General features: G+C 36.6%; 1 protein-coding gene across 15 annotated transcripts in view; it reads left to right on the plus strand.

Moving 5' to 3' along the window:
• The window catches only part of LOC106879353 (spectrin alpha chain), a 93630-nt gene extending 82153 nt beyond the window's left edge, over positions 1 to 11477 (plus strand). For 10 of the 15 annotated variants that reach the window (XM_052978633.1, XM_052978635.1, XM_052978637.1 and 7 more), the window contains 13 exons: positions 1695 to 1771; positions 1908 to 2044; positions 3217 to 3406; positions 3558 to 3737; positions 3882 to 3994; positions 4369 to 4386; positions 6033 to 6087; positions 8173 to 8267; positions 8415 to 8516; positions 9464 to 9517; positions 9764 to 9910; positions 10252 to 10399; positions 10567 to 11477. In XM_052978633.1, coding sequence (XP_052834593.1) covers positions 1695 to 1771; positions 1908 to 2044; positions 3217 to 3406; positions 3558 to 3737; positions 3882 to 3994; positions 4369 to 4386; positions 6033 to 6087; positions 8173 to 8267; positions 8415 to 8516; positions 9464 to 9517; positions 9764 to 9910; positions 10252 to 10399; positions 10567 to 10692 — 1442 coding nt within the window. In that variant the 3' untranslated portion in view covers positions 10693 to 11477. The remainder of the gene's footprint in view (positions 1 to 1694; positions 1772 to 1907; positions 2045 to 3216; positions 3407 to 3557; positions 3738 to 3881; positions 3995 to 4368; positions 4387 to 6032; positions 6088 to 8172; positions 8268 to 8414; positions 8517 to 9463; positions 9518 to 9763; positions 9911 to 10251; positions 10400 to 10566) is intronic. The other 5 variants (XM_052978636.1, XM_052978640.1, XM_014928865.2 and 2 more) reach the window with 1 other exon arrangement.
• Positions 11478 to 20583: the final 9106 nt, after the last annotated feature.

Raw genomic sequence — 20583 nt, forward strand, 5'->3', positions numbered from 1 at the left:
CGAGAGCATCTTCTGCACTTGTATACTATGGTAGACAAATTTAGAAAGAATGTATTAACAAAATGATAAACTTGAATAAATAAATAAAATGTGACGATTAATGGATATGCATGAACTTCAGGACAAACAAGGAAAACGAATCTATCGGACTATGTTTACATGGTAAAGAAATAGATAGATAATAAAGAACAAATGGGGGATAGATAGATAATAAAGAACGAATGGGGGTGGGGGGGATATGGTTATGATCTTATCAGAAACAGGAGTACATGAACGAGGTTGAAAGGATAAAATTTCTTATCTGATCATCTTCTGAAATTCGTATTCTATCAGCAGAGGAATTGAAAATCAAGTAGGGGAAATGGAGCATTGCACTGGTTTATATAGGGTTAGGGTTGGGGAGTGGTAAAATCAAAGAGAGAGAGAGAGAGGGGTCTGAGTTAGGTGGACAGGCAGTAAATACAGCACAGATGAATAATTAATAGGTGAATAACTGTTCTAATTTATTTAATTAGTGATGAAAACTATCCTAAATTATTCAAGTCATCTCTAAAAGGTGCATTACTTAATTTGTGCTAATGAAAAGACAGTAATGGTAGGTGTTAAAGTGTTTGGAAGAAGTTCAGTGATTCTTTATTTTTGTGTGAAGCATGTTTTAAAGATGTGTGAGAGTGAGAATATTGGGCTAAAATTTAAGGGGCAGTGTAAAAATATCAATGTCAATACAAATACTTCACCTCACATCCCTTGATTGTCTGTCTTGGTAACCCTATGTTTATAGCATTGACGTAACATTACAAACAGCACACTCCTTCAGAATGAGAAAATATTTCAGCTGTGATTAGTTGCAGACGCTGAGTCACCACTGATAATCCCCTTCCTACCACACCATTAAGCCCTCCTCCAAGAGAAGATAAGTTGATTGACAGATGAGCTTCACAACATAACTATTCTCTCTCTCATTCTTCTCTTATTAACTACAACAGCTATTTCCAACCAACACACTTGGCCTTCTTGCTTTGATCATTCCTCTTATTCCTAACTCCAAATTCTATCTCTGGAATTCTCTCCCTGCTCAGATATTTCCTTCATAATTTCAAACTCTCAAACAGATTGATGTCAACAGGTTAGGAATGCCTGCAAACGCCAAAGGTACCCTCCTCCAAAGGCTAGTTTAGAAGAACCATTGAAGACAGAATTGAAATGTACATATGGAAATAGATATGACAGTGTAATTAAGAAGTTTGCTTCACACCCACATAGTTCTGGGTTTGGTCCCATTGTAGTCTTGTGCAAATGTCTCCTACTATAGCATTGGGTTAATGAAAACATTGCAAGTGAAATTTTGTAAACAAAAACTGAATTGCTCATTGTGTGTGTGAGCACAGAATGAAAACTCATTAAGTCGAACAAAAATATCTTGTTAGCAGTTCTGCCTCATTTGTGTTCCTTCACATGAAGGTCAACTTTATTAATCTTATGAGATTAATAGAAAAAGTTCAAAGTACTGTTGTAGATATAACTGACTAAAATACTTGAAGGTGCCTCAGCATGGCCTCAAGCCATGTACAAAGGTGAATGGGGAAGTAATGAGTATTGATAATGAGTGATGCTTTACAAATTATAGAACTAATGGCTGTCAGATATTTGTTGTGAAAGAGGAGACATTGATAAATTATTTTTTCTAATTTCAGCGGACAAAGAAACCCAAGTTCGCTCAGATGACTATGGCCGTGACCTTTCCTCTGTACAGACTCTGTTGACCAAGCAGGTAAATAGTTACATCAAAATACTCAATTTATCATAAAATGTATTTCGTGGCTTCAAAAACCTACTTTTGATAATGATAACGATTATGATGATGATCATAAATAATAGTTTCATTAATTCATTAATACTTTTTGCAGGAAACTTTCGATGCTGGATTACAGGCTTTTGAGAAAGAAGGTATTCATACTATCACCGCCTTAAAAGAACAGCTTATTGCATCCAATCATGCTCAGACTCCGGCCATTGAGAAACGCTACAATGATGTAATTGCCCGGTAGGATATTTACTTCTTCATTGATTATAGTTACTGTTATGTACTGGTTATTGCTGGGGAAATGTAGTGTACCTGGATTCAAACGTAGATGTTCTTTAATATTTCTTGTGTGTGTGTGTGAGTGTGTGTGTGTGTGTGTGTGTGTGTGTGTGTGTGTGTGTGTGTGTGTGTGTGTGTGTGTGTGTGTGTGTGTGTGTGTGTGTATGTATATATATATATATATATATATATATATAAATGTGAAGGTCTTTCTATGAAGACTAAAATTGTGTGAATTCTTTGGCTGCAATTGTTTGTAAAAAGTTGACTCAAATATGATATAATAGAGTAATGAGGTTATTACTAAGGTCTCTAATAGTGGTATCAGCTTCAAACTGATGAGAGACCCTGTATATAGTTGCTTTGACCTGCTAGAAATAGCAGACAAACATGCATCAGGTCTATCTATTGTCTTTAAAAAAGAAATACAGTGTCTGAAAAAGACAGGATGGTCATAGCTGGATAAGAGCTGACTTGGGAGCTAAACAACTGTTATTTTAAATCACTGAGAGAGTCTTTACTCTGTCAGTTATATTTGGAAACACCCATGTAATCACTGTATACTTCTAATCATATAAATTACATTATTAAAACATTTTATTTTAATTTTTCATTACTTTTGATTATATTTCCCTGTTTATTGCAGCTCACCTCTTCATCTACTGCCAGTACTCCTTTCACTTGATATTCTAAAGTTTGTTGATGGTGGAAATCTACTTTTTAAATAATTAAACTCAGAACAAACAAATATTTATAATGCCCCCACTTAAATGGTGTTTTCAAGTCAAAAAGCTATGTCCAGTGTTCAATTCTGGGTCTCTTTTGCATTATGTGAATAAGAAATAAAATCTTTCACTGGATAGGACATTGCTGTTTTTCAGGCAATTCATTGCTGCAAGCCAACAAAATAGCTATCAGTTCCATGAACTTGATATTGCTTATAGCAATTAATTATTTCATCCATAGTCTCAGCTTAGAACTAAGTGGGTTGGACAGTCAAAGTTATAGTTCCAACTCACAACAAATTGTCTCTTACCCCATCAGCTTAACCTTCCTTTATTGAAGTCTCAAATATTTGTAATTGATTAAATTGAGTCGGTATATTTATAAATTTTCTTTGTTGTCCTTTTCAGATGGAAGAAACTTTTGGATGATTCCGAATCCCGTAAACAAAGATTGTTGAAACTCCAAGAGCAGTACCGCAAAATTGAAGACCTCTACCTTAATTTCGCTAAGAAGGCTTCAGCTTTTAACAGTTGGTTTGAGAATGCTGAAGAAGATCTCACTGATCCTGTCAGGTGTAATTCAGTAGAAGAAATTAAGGTAAATATAACTAGCCAGATTTTCTACCTGTTATGATTGATATGAGAATAATTTAATATTATCTTTAAACTTGGGTTTATTAGTGCTGTAAAATTCATTTAGTTGTATGGTAATGTGTATTTCTATGTTTGACAAATTGCTATTTGTGTAGGCGTTGAGGGAAGCCCATGACCAATTCAAGGCATCATTAAGTGCTGCTCAGGCTGATTTTAACCAACTTGCCAGTCTGGACAAACAAATAAAAAGTTTTAATGTTGGCCCTAACCCTTATACATGGTTCAACATGGATGCGTTGGAAGACACTTGGAGAAACCTACAGAAAATCATTAAGGTACAGTATTTCTAGTCACATATTTTTTTTTTGTTTTATGGTGTATAGACCTCATTGTCTTTAAGTGCTGTCTGATGTTCATCAATTTTGTTTCACACCATCACATATATTTATCAAATTCATTGTTCTATAACTTGTTTACAGGAACGTGATGGTGAACTAAACCGAGAACAACAGAGACAAGAAGAGAATGATCAACTTCGTAAACAATTTGCTCAAGCTGCTAATGCTTTCCATTCTTGGCTGACTGAGACAAGGTCTGTATTTAACTGCTGCTGAATAATAATTCCACTTCTATATTACACACACCTTCAGCTGAATTTATGTTAGAGATTTCTTTATCAAAGATATTAAATCTATCTTACTAAGAAGTGCAGTATATTTTTGTGTTCATTAAAACGTTCCAGATTATTTCTTTAGCAATTATTGTCCAGTAAACTTTATGTAGGAAAATTTTATTGGAAGTTAATTCAGATATGGAGTATTGTTTTCACGTAGTTAATGTTTAAATGATTTAATGTTTTGATGTTTGCTGTTTAATTGACATATTTTTTTAATCTTTTCTCTTTTCTACAACTTTTGTTTTCTATTGTACCTGGTCCTTCTACTCTACTATTTGCTGTGAATTCAGACTCTGGCTTTTGGATGGGTTATTACAGTTTTTTTCCTTCTTAGCATGATGCCTCATTTGGCCCACTGATAAGACAGATCAGTGTGTTTATTTGCCTACTTAGTCCTGAGGATGGTGCTTACCCTAACATGTTGCAATGCCTCTTTAATACCTTATCTTACATTAGGTCCTATTTAAATTTCTTGAGGTATGTTAGCAACTAATCCAGTAATTCATGTTTTGGTTCCCTCAAATTAATCTAGTACACATTGTTAATAAAAACAAGCATGAAGTATATTATTAACATAACATCTCCATCTAAATCCCCAGAAGCAGTTGCTTGAAGCTGAAACTTAGGTTGAAGTATTCATAACTGACCATTTTTATCATTGTGTGCATTTAGATTTAGTTTAACAACAATAAAATAATCAACTTACAGATGTAAAAATTAATCAGCTAATTATCATTTAATTGCTCATACCCCTACTAAATGACTGACATCACTTCAAAATGAAATTTTAACAAATGAAACTTTTTAGACATTTAATCTGTCTGAAATATTTGGAAGGAAGGCTGTTTATTTAGAAGTGGTTTGGTAAGGGATTGTGTTTGGTAGTGTTGGTGGAGCAGTTGGGGGGAAGAACCAAATTCTTAATTAGCTAACAATGCATTGAAATATTAAAGATCTTTAAAGTATTTGAGATATTGTTCGGAGATAAAATATGTAAGATGAGTACATGTGCGTGCATGTGTGCTTGTATGTGTGTCTGAGAATATACTTTCATTACTGGTCACTAACACTGAATCATCTTTTTGTTTTCTATTAATGATTGGTTTAATATTACAAATTGTATTATAAAAAATTAATAAATGGTCTTGAATCCTTTACTTCGAATTGTAATGGCATATTTCATTCTCCCTCTTTCCTTGCATCTTCATGATTCATTCTATTTTCTGAAGTATTTGGTCTCTATAAAAGTAGATACATTTCATTGAATTTCTTATCCAACAAGTCATTGGGTCTTATCCAACAATTCATTTGATATATTGGTTATTTGTTAGCCAATATATTTATTCGTTTGTTCCTAAAACCTAAATTTACTGCTAGATTCTTTTCCTTCCCTGGAACCACCTGATTTATACTAACCCAGCCTATTATGAGTTACTACTAAGTGTTATGCCTTTTAACAATAATGGTTTAGATTTGTTTTTCCAAAAGCATGACAAGTAGCTTTAAGAAATGAAACAGTTTGCCTGGAATTCTAATGAACTTGCTGATCTTAAGCATGTATTAAAAAAAAATTTTGTATTGTGAAATATTTCATAAAGTTTTAGTAAAAAAGTAAGTTAAATCAGTATTTAAAGTAAATATTTATTGTACACTTTTATACATGTAAACGAAAACTGTTCTTCATAAATTGGTTTTCACTACTTTATCGTCCTCCTTATTTTTTTGCTTATTCTGAGATTCCCCTTATTAGGCTTGTGCCATTCTACATTGGCCTCTCTAAAGAATACAATTGAGAATATATTTATTGAAGTTATCAAAATGTCTTTCATCTATCAATTAATTTCTATTTCTTTACTATAGATTGTATTGGTTTCTAACATAAGCACAAGGCTATTTCTTATGTCAATTTTATTTCTATCATAATCTATATCTATTTGTATATTTTTTCAAACAGAGCTGCTATGATGGAGGGCTCAGGAAGTCTTGAAGATCAGTTGGAAGCTGTTAAGGTGAGAATCAATAGTGTAAATACAAGATTTTAGAATTAGAAGACAGATATAGAATTGAGTCAGTTTTTTAATCTCTCAGTTACCTCATGTATCTCCAATTTAGAATAAGTACACTATATCTCTGTGTTGTAAGAGGTGACTAAAAGGGTTTTAAAACATTGCCTCATAAAGTCTATCTAACCCATGCTAGCATGAAAAAGCAAGTATAAAACATGCACTGTACTTTTTAAGAACACACTAATCACTGCGTTTGGTATTTAAAGTTATGGAATTGTCTCCCTTGCCCTTTTTTTAATCAAAATTATTTTTTTGCTCAGAATAGATCATTTGGATAGTAATTGTTCTCACCACTAAGGATATAATTTTAAGTAAATGTTTTGGCTTGGTTGTTCCAAAAGTATAGTAGCCAGAGTAAGAACAGGTTGGAAAAAGTTCAAGAAGCCTCTGCCACTGCTGGCAATATAGGTCTTTCCCTCACAATGAAGAGTAGATTATATAACACTTGTGTAAAAACTGTAATGTTGCATGATAGTGAGATATGGGCCTTGTATGCAGAGGAACTGAGGAAACTGGAAAGAAATGAAGCAATCTGACTCTGTTGGATATGTGTTGTAAGTGTACATGAATGACATGATACAAACATGCCATGAGAAAAATAGTACAAGAGAAATCAGATGTGAGCAAAAAACAAGACTGCATTGGTATGATCATGTAATGCATACGGATGACAAGTGTATAAAGAAGTGCCATTCATTTAATGTGAATGGGGTTTGTAGAAGAAGGAGACCCAGCAAGACATGGGACAAAGTGATTAAGACTGATCTTAGGATGTTGAACCTCATGGAAAGAATGACTGGCAGTATGCAGTTCTTAAGATTTGCCCAATTTGATGAAACTAAGTTCTGGAAGTGTGTGTGCATATGCGTGCACACATACATGTGTTTATATGTATAAGTTACTGTTTCATTACAAAAAAAAGTACTTCTAGTGAGGGATAATTATCATTTAATGTACACAGAATTTAAATTGAAGCTATTAGTTTCATGCTGTGAAAATATAATCTGGCTCATTCTTTCATACTTTAACCTCTCATGTCCTACCATAAAGCCACATCTCCTGAGATTTGTAATCTTGTAAGCTGCAAAGCAACATCACTTGTAATCCTCATCATCATCATCTGTTCTCCATGCTGGCATGGGTTGTACTGTTTGACCGGAAGACTGCACCAGACTCCAGTTTGATTTGGCATTGTTTTCTATGGCTGGATGCCCTTCCTAATGTCATCCAAGCTCCGAGAGTGTGATGGGTGCTTTTATGTGCCACTGGCATGGGTGCCATTTGTGTGACATCAGGCATGAAAAAAGCACCCAGTACATACTGTAAATTGGAGGTGCATCCTGTAGAAACCATGCCACAATAGATAATGGAGAATAATGAAGTCCTTGGACACATCTGATTCTGTCAGATCATTTCTCCAATGAATTCTTTAAAATGGTTATTGTAGCAGGAGAATTTTATGTTGTTTCCATTGTCATTTGTATTTGTTTTTCTATGCTTGTATGGGACCCTCTCCAACACAGTGTCTTGTCACTTGTTGCAGCCTTTAGTCATCTCTTTCCTGAGATGTACCTTCACCACATTTTCCTATTGTTTTTCTAGATCTTTCAGTTTTTCTCTTCGTTTATTCATGCTCTTTTATACAATAAAGCATAATGATTTTACTTTTTAAGCTTAATCTCTTAATCTCATATCTTGGATATTTAGAACAATTTCTCATCTTATGCAGCAAGGGATGCTGAAAAGAATCTTGTAGTATGAAGTATTAACTTGAAGTTACATACAAATGTTTGTTGACTAATTAGGTTAGATCAGCTAAATCAGATTAATCTATTTTTATAGTTTGTCATCTTTAATTTGGATTTCACATTTAGAAGTTAGTATCTGAAAGACTTGTAACTAGTATAATGAAAATAATTCTAACCTGTCAGTATGTAGTAGTAGCAGCAGTGAAAAGTGAATTCTTTAGATGTTATCTTTTGAATGAAAGTACTATGTTCATTTTTGGTATTTTATATTAAATTTTAGCGAAAAGCATCTGAAGTTAGAGCACAGAAAGGCCAATTAAAACGGATTGAAGATCTTGGTGCAGCCATGGAGGAGAGACTTATTTTAGATAATAGGTAAGAAATCTTTCAAAATTATTTCCTGCTTTTTATTTCTGGAAATTGTGCTGGTACTACCATTTACATTGAATTATATTTGTTTAATGTTGACGATAATGGTATTTGATTTTTAATTACATATTAATTTTTATCATTTCTTATTAGGTATACAGAACATAGTACTGTTGGTTTGGCCCAGCAGTGGGATCAACTGGACCAATTAGGTATGAGAATGCAACATAACTTAGAACAACAAATCCAGGCTCGGTAAGAGACTACATAGTTTAAATATCAGTTCCCTATAAATTGTTTTAATGTTAAATTAATGGTAACAACTGATTTGTTGTTACTGTTAGTAATTTCTTTGGCAATATATGCAAGTTCTACATTCATTATAACAAATTCTCTTAAATGTTTCTAGATATGAAGTTTGGCTCATAGTTTATCCAAATACAGTAATACCTCACTTTACAAGGACCTGCTTTACGAGACTCTGGGTTTACAAGTTTTTTTCTGTTTGAGTTTTTGCTTTACGACTGGCCTTCGTGCGGGTGACACGTAAAAGCACCCACTACACTCTGAGTGGTTGGCGTTAGGAAGGGCATCCAGCTGTAGAAACTCTGCCAAATCAGATTGGAGCCTGGTGTTGCCATCCGGTTTCACCAGTCCTCAGTCAAATCGTCCAACCCATGCTAGCATGGAAAGCGGACGTTAAACGATGATGATGATGATGAGTGTTCTCTGGGAATGAATTAATTTGTGTATCGAGGTATTACTGTACTTTGAAACATCTAGTAATTATTGGTGACATTAATTTAAGTAATCACTTTTTCGTCAGATCATGGGTTCTGGCTTGCTCCATGTTTTTGACTAAATTGTTATGGCAGAAATAAATAAAATATTGATTTTTTTTGGCTTCTGGAATATTATCAAGATTTGTAGAATATTGTATAAAATATTATGTCCATGACTAGTGAAATAGTTCCAACTAAGTGTGAAATTAGCTCACTGTCTGCTTACTGGTAACTCTCTTCCACTTTACTCTTGTTTGTCCTAAGATTGAACAACATGGAGGTGATTTCTTCACTTTTTTTCATTAACATTTAAAGTATAAATTATGAATGTCATCCATCACAGCTATTTTGTCCTTTTGAAATCTTTACTAACAATTTCATTAACCTTTCAAATTACTATTATTTTTCTTTCCATTACAGAAACCGCAGTGGTGTGTCAGAAGACGCTTTGCGAGAATTCAGCATGATGTTCAGGTAAAGAGCTGATTTAACAAATTATGATGGTGTAATCCCTTCTCCTTCTTTTTGACTGTACTAGTCTTGCCTAAAACAGTAAAATTCTAGGAAATCTCTTTAAGAGAAAAGTCTTGTTTAAATGTTAGAATTCTATTTTCAAACTGAAACATTTTTCCTGAATTCATTATCGTTTTTATAGCTGTGAAATTTCACACCCCTGGCTTTCTTTGATGTTTCTATTTGACATAACTATCTATTTTCCAGACACTTTGACAAAGATAAGAGTGGCAAACTTGACCACCAAGAATTTAAATCTTGCTTACGAGCTTTGGGTTATGATTTACCAATGGTGGAAGAAGGTCAAGTTGACACGGAATTCAAAGCAATTTTGGATACTGTAGATCCCAACAGGTCAGTAAAATTTGTTTTCATGCTTTTGTTTTTTATTAAATTAAAACCTCATGGATTTTGCATTATTCTGTCAACTTATAGTAACTACTTAATTTGATTCATCTGTTAATTGGTTTCTATGTTAATAGCTTTGTAAGCATGGGAAAATAAATGTAACATGATGGTTATGCTAGCCATTCCATTTGAACACTGGTTTCTGGTGTTTTAATAATTTTCTGAATCTTGAATGTTTTCTTTTCAATAGTTTTAGAAACAGCTTTTTGGAATTAATCTAAATTATTCACTTTGACTGTGGAGAGAGAAAAAGACTTAATTATTTTTCTGAATCTAATTTGTTGCAGAGATGGACAAGTCAGTCTGCAAGAATATATGGCATTTATGATTAGCCGAGAGACCGAAAACGTTCAATCTAGCTCTGAAGTGGAACAAGCCTTCAGAGCACTCACTTCAGGAGAGAAACCTTATATAACAGCCCAAGAACTATATGCAGTAAGTTTTAGGATATTGACTATTTTAAATAATTGTCTTAATGTTAATCTTTTCAAAGACTAACTTAAAAGAACTCTCTTCAATTTAACCATGATTTTAAAGTATTGTCTTATCAAATGTTACTAGTTTGTTTCTTACCTTTAACTATGACATTCTTTTCTTTCTAGAACCTGAGCAAAGAACAAGCAGATTATTGCATCAGTCGTATGAAACCCTACACAGACAAGACTGGTCGATCAATACCGGATACATACGACTTCACTGAATTCACCAGATCTTTGTTCATCAATTAGCATTTTCTTATTTTTTAATCTCCTTGTAGCTGGCTTTGACAATAATTATTGCCTTTCTTCTCCATTTTCTTCTTTCTTTCCTTAACTCTTCTTCAAAAGCTTCCAGGCACTTTTGATATGTTGCTTCTTAGTATGGCACCAACCATTTACTTGATGGTTATAATCCTCCGTGGTGCCAGTCTGTGTACTTTCTATCATGTCATATTTAATAGACATGTCTTCTAAAAGTCTATTCAGAGCTTGCTCCTTCCTGTTCTTATATGTCTACCTTCTTTCTCAGATGTATTCTTCAGTGGCAATCTCAGTAACTGTATTGCTAAACTAAATGTAGCAGAAAGCCAAAATTATTTTATTATAAAATATATTTGAAAATAAATTCACTCACCAAATGTCCACCTTATCTGTCCAGTTGCTGTGAAACCTGTGCAAGTTTTCTTCTTAGCTTCTTCAAGCTTATAAACTTTCAACATTTTCTGTATTCTCTCTGTTGGCACCTCTAACTGCCTGGTAAAGATATCTGATAGTCATGGAGAAATCTAGGGATAGGCTTGTCTGATTAGGTTGTGAGATGTATAGTGAGATGTAAGACAGATGGGCCATATTTTATACCAATTCACTGCTTCTCTTCTTTAACACTTGAGCAAGTTCCTAAGAAAAGTCTAAACTAATTCACTGTATCTACTAGGTTAATATATATATGGAAGGATTTTGTTATTTGGAAAGAGGTTCTTGGACATGTTGCTAGCTATTTTTATCTACAATAAAATGCCTTCACCTTCTCAAAATGCCTTGTGTATTTTTTGTTTTACTTAACTACAGGTAATGAATCCGTCTTGTCTATGTAAACTTAGTCTTAATTTGAAGATAATTTTGTTAAAATCTAATTTAACAACAGCACATCACCAGCTCATCACCATTTTAGATCTCATTTTTCTCTGTATGTGCTCTCACAATTACTGAATTATTTTCTACAGGTAGCTTAAATTACAGGGAAGAACAACTAATTTTGTTTTATATTCCGTGGGGTAGAGATGTGTGTATGCGCACACACGCACGCACACACACACACACACACACACATTGTTTTCACATCTACTTTTTCATACTTGCATGGGTTAGAACTGTTGGGGTAGGATTTCTATGACCAGATAGTCTTCCTGATGCTAACCATCACCATGCAAGGTAATAATTCCCTTGTCTATCAATGAGTTTCTTAGACATGCTCTTGTGAACTGCAAATGAAGGACACTGAACAGGAAAGTTGTTTACAGTCAGTAAACACTTGTGAAGACAAGGGGAAATACTCTCTTTCTCTCTCGCACGCGCGCGCGCACACGCACACACACACACACACACACACATGCATCAGGCTTCAGTTTCCATCTACCAATTTCACTCACAAGGTATTGGTTAGCCCAGGGCTATAATATGGAACACCATCCAACAGTGTTCATGCAGTGGGATGAAACACATAATCACATGGCTCTGAAGCAAACTTCTTAACCTCACAGCTGTATGAGGGAGATTTGGTTAGTATTTCTTGTAGGTTTAGTGACTAGATGCTCCTTCATTGGCTGTTAAAAATCATTAAAATCATTGGAAAATGTCCAAAGTGGTGATGGTAAGTATGAATGTCGGCCTAAGGCTACTAATAATTAGATTTTCTTTTCACTGGGCACAGAAATAAAATGATGAGGTGACGGAGTGAGGAGGAGGGGATATAAATGAACTGACCTCAATGTGTTTTTTTTTGTCAACACTAGATAGGTGAACAATGAAGTTGATTAAACTTAGTACTGTGAGGTGCCCTACAACTGTTTCTAACGACCAACCATCTTTAAAATATATCTCACAACAATGAAATTTAAGTGGAGTGACTTAACATTTTTTCATGACCCTCAAATAAAGCCAGGACTTGTCAGGGTTTGAAGTCAGAACCTACAGCTATGAGACTAAAAATTATTAGGCATTTTTATCATTGTTGCCATAACATTGCCCTTGTGGAGGCTGCTATTATTCACAGTAGGTAGTAAGAAAATCAGTAGAGGAATGTTTCATTGAAATAATTAGTGATGATGCTAGGTCATTGGAAGATGTAGTATTGTCATAGTTTATGTGAGGATGTTATAGTACAGTTGTTAGGGAGCTTATAAATAGGTTTGGTCAGACGGTATAAATATATTTTCATCAAAGACTTAAATATACTGAATATGGAAAGCGGACGTTAAACGATGATGATGATGATGATGATGATGATAAAAGACTAGGTTTTCTATGGCTGCTGACCATTGGAGTGTTTTATGGAAAAAAAAACTAGTGACTAGTGTTTTTCCTTTATGGTTGATGACTGATTGTCTTGTAACTCTAGTCTGATGAATCTGTGGGGTGACTGATGAGGCCTATCCAGACTAGAAATTCTCTTTCACATGTAGGACATGTATGCGAAAGTGCAGTGTGTGGGGCACTAAAACTCCTTAGCAAAATGAGTGCTTCTCAGACGCATTCTTTTGCTTTTAGAGGTTTAGGTACTGGTGTGAATCAGACTGCACCAGTTGTGTTGGCTTGGGACAAGCAGCTCGCAGCAATCTTTGAGAAATTGTTTTATCTTTTGCTAACCAACAGTGAGGTTTCCCTGACAGAATTCCTCTTAGAAGAGCTGCTATGGCATACTATTGACAGGCTCAACCCATTTCACCTGAACTCTCTGCAAAAGAGACTTAAGGCGTTGGCTTACTGTGGTAATCCAGAGTCAAGTATACTGACCTGTTAGTAGATGTGCTGATGTTTCTTATAGACTGTCTAGGACTCATAGGTATATAAAATGTTGTGAGAACAACTGTACACTAGACTTTTACTTTGTTGGTACCGCTTTTGAGAGAGTGTTGGTGAATCACTTGACTGCCTGTCGTTTTTGAACATTCACAGTGGCCCTAGTTTCTCGGTACAGATTCCTAGAGGCAGGCTTATATGAGCTCAAAATTGTCACAGATTGTTGTGAACTAGTTCATTTCTAACTACGTCTCTTGCTCACTAACAATGTTGAGAAGGAATTCATCAAGAACGACCTCTTGGAGACGGCTTAATGACAAGTGTTATACAACTTATCGTCAGTTCGGCACCGGATGTGGGTGTCAGAAGTGCTACTATCGAAAGCATTGCTTAAATATTACCGAAAACATTATAGTGGAGGGTAGCACGCAGTCTTGTTTGATGCCATTCGTTACTGGAAAGGTGTCAGATGCCCCTCCACTATTCTCTGCGCAGACCATCATGCTGTCGTAGAACTGTCAAACTATAATAGTAAATCTGCCAGTGCAAGAAAACTTCTCCGTCGTTCCTGCTGGCCTTATTATCAGGTCGACGATGTTGTAGAGATGTTATTGGCTGCGTAAAACATTCCCTGATTCACACGGAAAATTCATTAACTTTCTGGGAGTAGGCTTTGTTTTAGGTGACCTGGTAGACAATTGAGCAGCGCACAGGCTAGGATCTTGTCGGCGATAGATATGGGGGACATTTCTCTGTGTTGTCCCATGAAAGTGATAAGTCAAATTCCTGGTTCACTTCTATTTGTAGAATGCAGCTAATAAAATTCGCATTGACGGAATATGGCCGTTTGAGCACAGTATCAGTGTTCTGCCTATCTCTCTCATATCTCTTGTTTGTCTATGAACGTCTGTGCTGAGGAGTAGAGATGATTCAGAGGGCCGTATATAGTCTTGTGTAGTAGAATCGTTCAAGTCCCACTTATTTGCATAGCTGTGAATCTTATCTGCCTTTACTTTGAACAAAGAGACTGGAATTTTTCAGGCTCTTGAATTGACTGCACGGGGAACTACATAAAGGTTGTTTTTATTACTTACTCAGATCTTTGATGGGATCAGAGAAGCAGATTCTGCTTAGCAAGAAGAGCTTCGCCCTCCTTGTCATTCCTATCAAACCAGTCTTGGTTGTTGCAACTAGCTGGTCCGACAGACTCCAAAGGGAATGTGATAGTGTCCTTGAAAGAGGCCCATTATTATTCAGTTCTACCTTATCTCTATGAGAGCTGAAACACTCTACTGCCTGTCTGTGAAGAAGTCCGGTGTATTTATTTGTTTTAGCTTGGAAGCATCGAATTTCTTGACAGACTTCTAACCCTGAGCTCCGCTGTTGCGCTGGATGTGCAGGTTCGTTTTCAACCTGACAGTAGGTATCATAGATGACCATGTCAGACATCCTACTGATCTCTTATCCCGACGATGACGTAGTGGAACAGATGACAATGTTTGGAAAAGCGGTGGATACATGACATCTTGTCGCTAATGGACAGGTGGGACATTGTATTTGTAGCGGAAGGACCACGAGCAATACGTCCTGAGAAGCAAAAGGTCATTGTTGTAGCTTTCAATGCCATGCTAACCTTAACTCTAACCCACTGAGGATTCATAGTCAGCCCCAATCTTTGCACATTGAAGTCACCAAGGAGGATAATTTTCTCCAACTTGTGGACACCAGTCTGGACCTTGCCAACTTTGTCCTAAAACTTTCCTTTTGCATCGCTTGGGGTGATCGACGTTGGACACCGATGAAGGCTGCACTATTTTGCATTCCAGTGGGAGCTTTAGATGCATCAGGCAGTCATCAAGTTCTTGTAGTAAATGTGGTGGCTTTATCAGTAGAAGTAGTACGATAAAAGCCATCTTGGGGTATGTTATGTGAGGAGGAAGATTAGAAGAGTTCTTGGTAAGTGACCAGAAAACTCCACCACTATGCGACAGGCGATATCGATCTACAAAGGTACCATTAAGGGTCATGAAGGAATCGGGTAAGTGCCAGAGGTAACAGGTACACACCATTCTTCATCTCTGCTGGTTAACTATTTCGAGGGAGCTTTTACATTGTCGTACGACCTGCTAGAAATGACAGTCAAATCGCTCTCAAAACACACCTTATTGTCTTACAAAAGGATATATTGAATAACATGATCCTGAATTATGACCAAGTTATGCTGGAAAAAGAAGGTATGACAGATGACATGGGGCTATCAATAGCAACAGTAACAATCGCGACGGCCATTTGGAAACTGTGATATTTGGGGATTGTGGGTTTGCGGAAGAACATAGTTGTGTAGGATGGGGTGGCAGACATGAAGAGCATGAGAGGACTAGTGGAGTTCCATTCAACATAGTTTAGTTGAAGTTCCAGGGAATAGAAAGGTGTATGGAGTAGATTGTCTTGATGAAGCATTGACCAGATGATCTGATGAAGAAGAGTAAAGGACGAAGCTTAAGTCAAGGTCCAGTTCAGAGGTGAGAAAGGAGTAAAGAGTGTCGGTGTTGAACTGGGCTATGTGTAAGTGAGGACATGAACTGGCTAAGACAATAAATTCCGAGGGGCATTTTGGTTGGAGGTTATAATGAATTATTTCGGTTCAAGTACATGACTGCCATTTATTATTGACCCAAGAAACACCGAAGACAAAGTCGAACTTGGAGGGATTGGAACTCATAACGTAAAGAGACTGTAGTAACGCTGTGCGCATGCGTAGTCTCACGCATGCGTGGAATTCAACAACCAAGCTATCCCGCTTCATTCTAACTCTTTCTTGCTGGCCAGCGATTGAGCAAGGACGTGTTTAGCTGTCTCTCTCCATCTTTCGAACTTACGCTAGACAGCTCGCTCACATCTACATACCAACGTCCCAACAACCATATTCACACCATGCTCACACACACAGAAGACGTCTCAACAAACAAGAGCTAAAGATGTATATATTAACCACGTTGAATAAATGTTGTTTGTGTTGATAGTCTGGAGTTCAGCGTTCCGTTATATTCTTAATTTTATATAGGATAGTCAGGTATACATCTAATGATGTATAACCCACTTTCCTATAAGACGTACTAAATAGTACACTGTCAACATTCTACTGATTCTGGAAACAGTTCAGACTAGAATATTTCAGAATCATTAAACAAATGTACTACAGCATCACCAGCTAAGTATAGACCACATGCAGTCTTGTTTACAATTTGAAATTGCGCTAAATTTGTGTTGCGATAAAGATTACTGTATTGTGTGTACATATTATATGGAGACTGTATCTTTAAAGCAGGTATTGCATAGTGCGTGTATGTGTCTGAATTATTTGTTTGTATACATGTGAAGTGTGCATGCATGTGTATATAATATGTATAATGCTAGTGATTCATTGTATGTTTGTGTGTGTGCAGTGAATATAGTGTGTAAAATACAAAGAAACGATTATCTTATGTGTAAAATGTGTGAGTTGCGCATGATATGTGAATTTTGGCATGTTTGTAGAGGAATGAATAATACATGTGTAATTGTAAGTAGTAGATATATGTAGTCTATCAAGTGTGTAAACACTTCAGCGTGAGCTAATACACTAGTAAACAGTAAGTTTTCAAATAAACATCCCCCTTTTCTTTTTTCTCATGTCACATAATTCTCTCTCCGCTCTACCTCTCTCCTTCTCTCCCTCAAATCCCAAACACTCGTTCCTCTACCTTCCACTTTCTCATGCTCCCGACGTTGTCTCTCACTCTTGCATTCCCTGCTATCTCAAGTACTATCCTCTTAATCACCCTCATAACCCACAAACTATTCCCAACCCTCCTCTACTCCATATCCCAGACAGGGTCCTTATCCCTCTCCCAGACAATCGCCCCCTTTTCTATCTCATGTTTAAACACCCGCCCCTATCACAGAAACCCCAGTTCTGTTGATTGTCGACAGGGACCAGAGTTTAATGACCTAAGCTGTAATTGTATGTATGCATGCATGCATGTATTTATGCATGTTTGTATGTATGTTTGTCGTTATGTGTTTAAGTGTTGTCTTTTTTTTATTAATTATGTGAATACTCTTCTGAAAAAAAAAAAAAAAAGAAAGAATGGGGCTGTTTTTGAATAACAAACAAACCTTCACAAATGGAATGTAAGCAGTAACAGGTCATATTTTCACTTTTCCACTTAAAAATGTAATTTTAGGGTACATGTTAGCAAGTCACTTTGTCTACCTAAACCCCACTTAGTAATGCAACCAAGAGAGAAATATGTATGTATGTATGGCTGAATGGTTAAGAAGTTTCTTTTGTGACCATGATTTCCTAGGTTCAATCCCACTGCGCGACATCTTGACCAAATGCCATATTTCCTTATAGCCTTGGTTGACGCATACATTGTAAGTGAAACTTGCAAGACAGAAACTGTAGAAATCAAAGCTTTAGCCTTTTGAATGTTAAAGTCATTTTCTCTGGGACTGCTCAACCGCTTACACGCTAACTCAATGAGCTGGTAATTCAAATGATCGAACAAATGAGTCTTCATCATTGAAACCGACGGAGAATAATTCATTCATTCATCAATCAATCAATCAATCCATCCATCCATCCATCCATCACTATAATCAATCAATCAAACTATCTATTTATCTATCTATCTATCTATCTATCTATCGTAAAAATGCATATTTTCATGCATGTATTGAGGCGAGTTAAATGTTTTGCAACATTTGCATACGTGCTAATTTGTATATCTCGTGACCGAAGCAGTTCGAGCCGTGGAAGGTACCCGCTGAGGCTGGTGGTATCGTGGTAGTTGATGTGCAGACACATTTGTGCATTACTTCACTTCGTTTGTGATTTGAACGCCGCACGGATGAACGTGCCATGTAGTCTAATTCGTGAACTTATACTTTACGAGTTCGAACGGGTCATAATTCTACAGAACCTAAGACATTTGTTGTGCGAAAGGTCAAGGGGCAGTTGATCAAAGTACAGTAACCAGATGATTCAGAAGAATTTCGTTCGGGTTGCAAGAATCTTGACGAGCAAGCAAGGTCAGGCCAATGAACGGCAAAGTAGATCGATGTACGGACGGACCGGTGAAATTGCTCGGTATCTGGTTGGTCCAGATCTTCAGTAGGCAAGAATTGGGATGAGGTTACAAGTAGGGTGGTCATTATCACTCAAAAATGGGTTTGAGCTGCGGTGGTGTATGCTCATATTGCTGCCTTAATAACTTACCACCTGACCGTTGTACCTTGCCTCAGACCACGTTTTGTTGAAATGGAACGTTTACTTTTCTACTTCCAGTAAAAAGGACGTTTCGTTAGTCTGGCGGTCCATTTGTTGCCAGCGCCTTCTAGAACGCGGGCTTGGCATGACATGGCTGCTAATGCGCAAACACGCACTGCGGATACGCCATTTATAGATCTTCCTCGATGGTGACTTTCCTCAATGGTCTACCGAGTAGCACTGTTAGTTCGAGGTAAACACTACTGGCACGGAAGTGCTGTGAGGTCAGACTGAGATGCACACAGAGCGATGAAACCATTCTACACACACTTGTGCAGTGTCCGAATATTGGCTGACTTGTGGAGTTATGTCGAATAGTTTTTATCGCGTGCAGGACGAATCCGACTATTGGCCGAATCCACCGTGAGGATCGTTCCACTTACCGTTAAGAAGGCAGGAGAGGCGGTGTTCCTCTATCTAGTGGCTAGGGCGAAAGAGGCTGTGTGGTGGAAGAGGCTGAAAGGATTGAGAAAATACCTCTTCGGTCAAGCCCTCATCGACTTTTTAAAGTTCCACTTGGAAAGGAAAGAGAAGGTGGAAAGCGAAGTGCTACTGCCCTGTGAATTTCCGGAGAAAAATGGCTCGACTGTGGCAAAAAAAGAAGAAAAGGTATACTCTGTATGCGCCTGTAGATAGGCGAGCATGAGAGAGGGCACTGCCTTAGATGATCAGGGTAATTCTGGCTCTGTGGGGTTACTTGATACCCCCTAGCTGGAGTTTCTTCTGTATCAAGAGGACTGCATCAATCATGTTATCACATATTTTGTATACTATGTAAACTTATATCACACTTCTCCGTTTTTCCATGCCTTCCTTCACATCATTTACGTAAAGCGCCATACAAATTGCTGTCTGTCCTTGTAATGCCCCTTCAGTATGCGCCTGTGGCTAATAAAAGAAATTCTTTGTTTTGTATTGTTTTGTGTAGTGATAATAATGGAAAGCTCGACCTAATCGTAAATATTGCAATAGATATTCAAAGTCTGGGTTTCCTTGGACTGGCAACGAGGATCAACCTCTTCCACTGTGTGTTGTTTGTGATGAAAAGATGTCTAACGAAGGCATGTTGCCCAGCAAGTTTAAAAGACAATTTACAACTAATCACTCACAAGACTGCTGGAACAGCAATCTAAACAAAGAAACTATTTTGAAAAAAAAAGTATGAATGCTTCTGAAAAGGCTCAAGTCGCGTGTATTGAGATAGCCGAAATGATAGCACTATAAACGAAAGCGCATACTTTAACCGAGTCGATAATCTTACCCGCTTGTAGAAAGATGGTTAAAGTCGTGATAGGTGATGAAGCCAAGCAAGAAATAAGCAAGATTCCGCTCTCAAATAATACAATCCATAGGAGAATTATGGATTTATCTGCTGATATAGAGGAAAATGTACAGAACAAACTTCAGAACTCAGAATTTGCTCTACAGATTGAAGGATCAACTGACATTAACAACAAAGCACAATTACATTTATTCGTTTTATTGACGGTAACCAAATCATAAATCAGTTCTTTTGTTGCGAAGAAATGCCACTCACTACAAGAGATCAAGATATTTTTGACATTTTATCTGCTTACCTAAAAAAAAAAAAAATGGAATTTATCCTGGAATTCATGTATTGGAATATGTACCGATGGGGCACCATCTATGATAGGCTCTATTAAAAGGTTTTGTATCACTCGAACAACAGCAAAATAATCCTAATGTTATATGTACCCATTGATTCCTACATAGGGAGGTACTAGTTTCAAAAACAATACCAGTTGACTTAAAGCGAGTATTAAACCAAGTTGTTGAAATGGTTAATT

The sequence above is a fragment of the Octopus bimaculoides genome, chromosome 2 (assembly GCF_001194135.2).
Source record: "Octopus bimaculoides isolate UCB-OBI-ISO-001 chromosome 2, ASM119413v2, whole genome shotgun sequence".
Taxonomy (NCBI): Eukaryota; Metazoa; Mollusca; class Cephalopoda; order Octopoda; family Octopodidae; genus Octopus; species Octopus bimaculoides.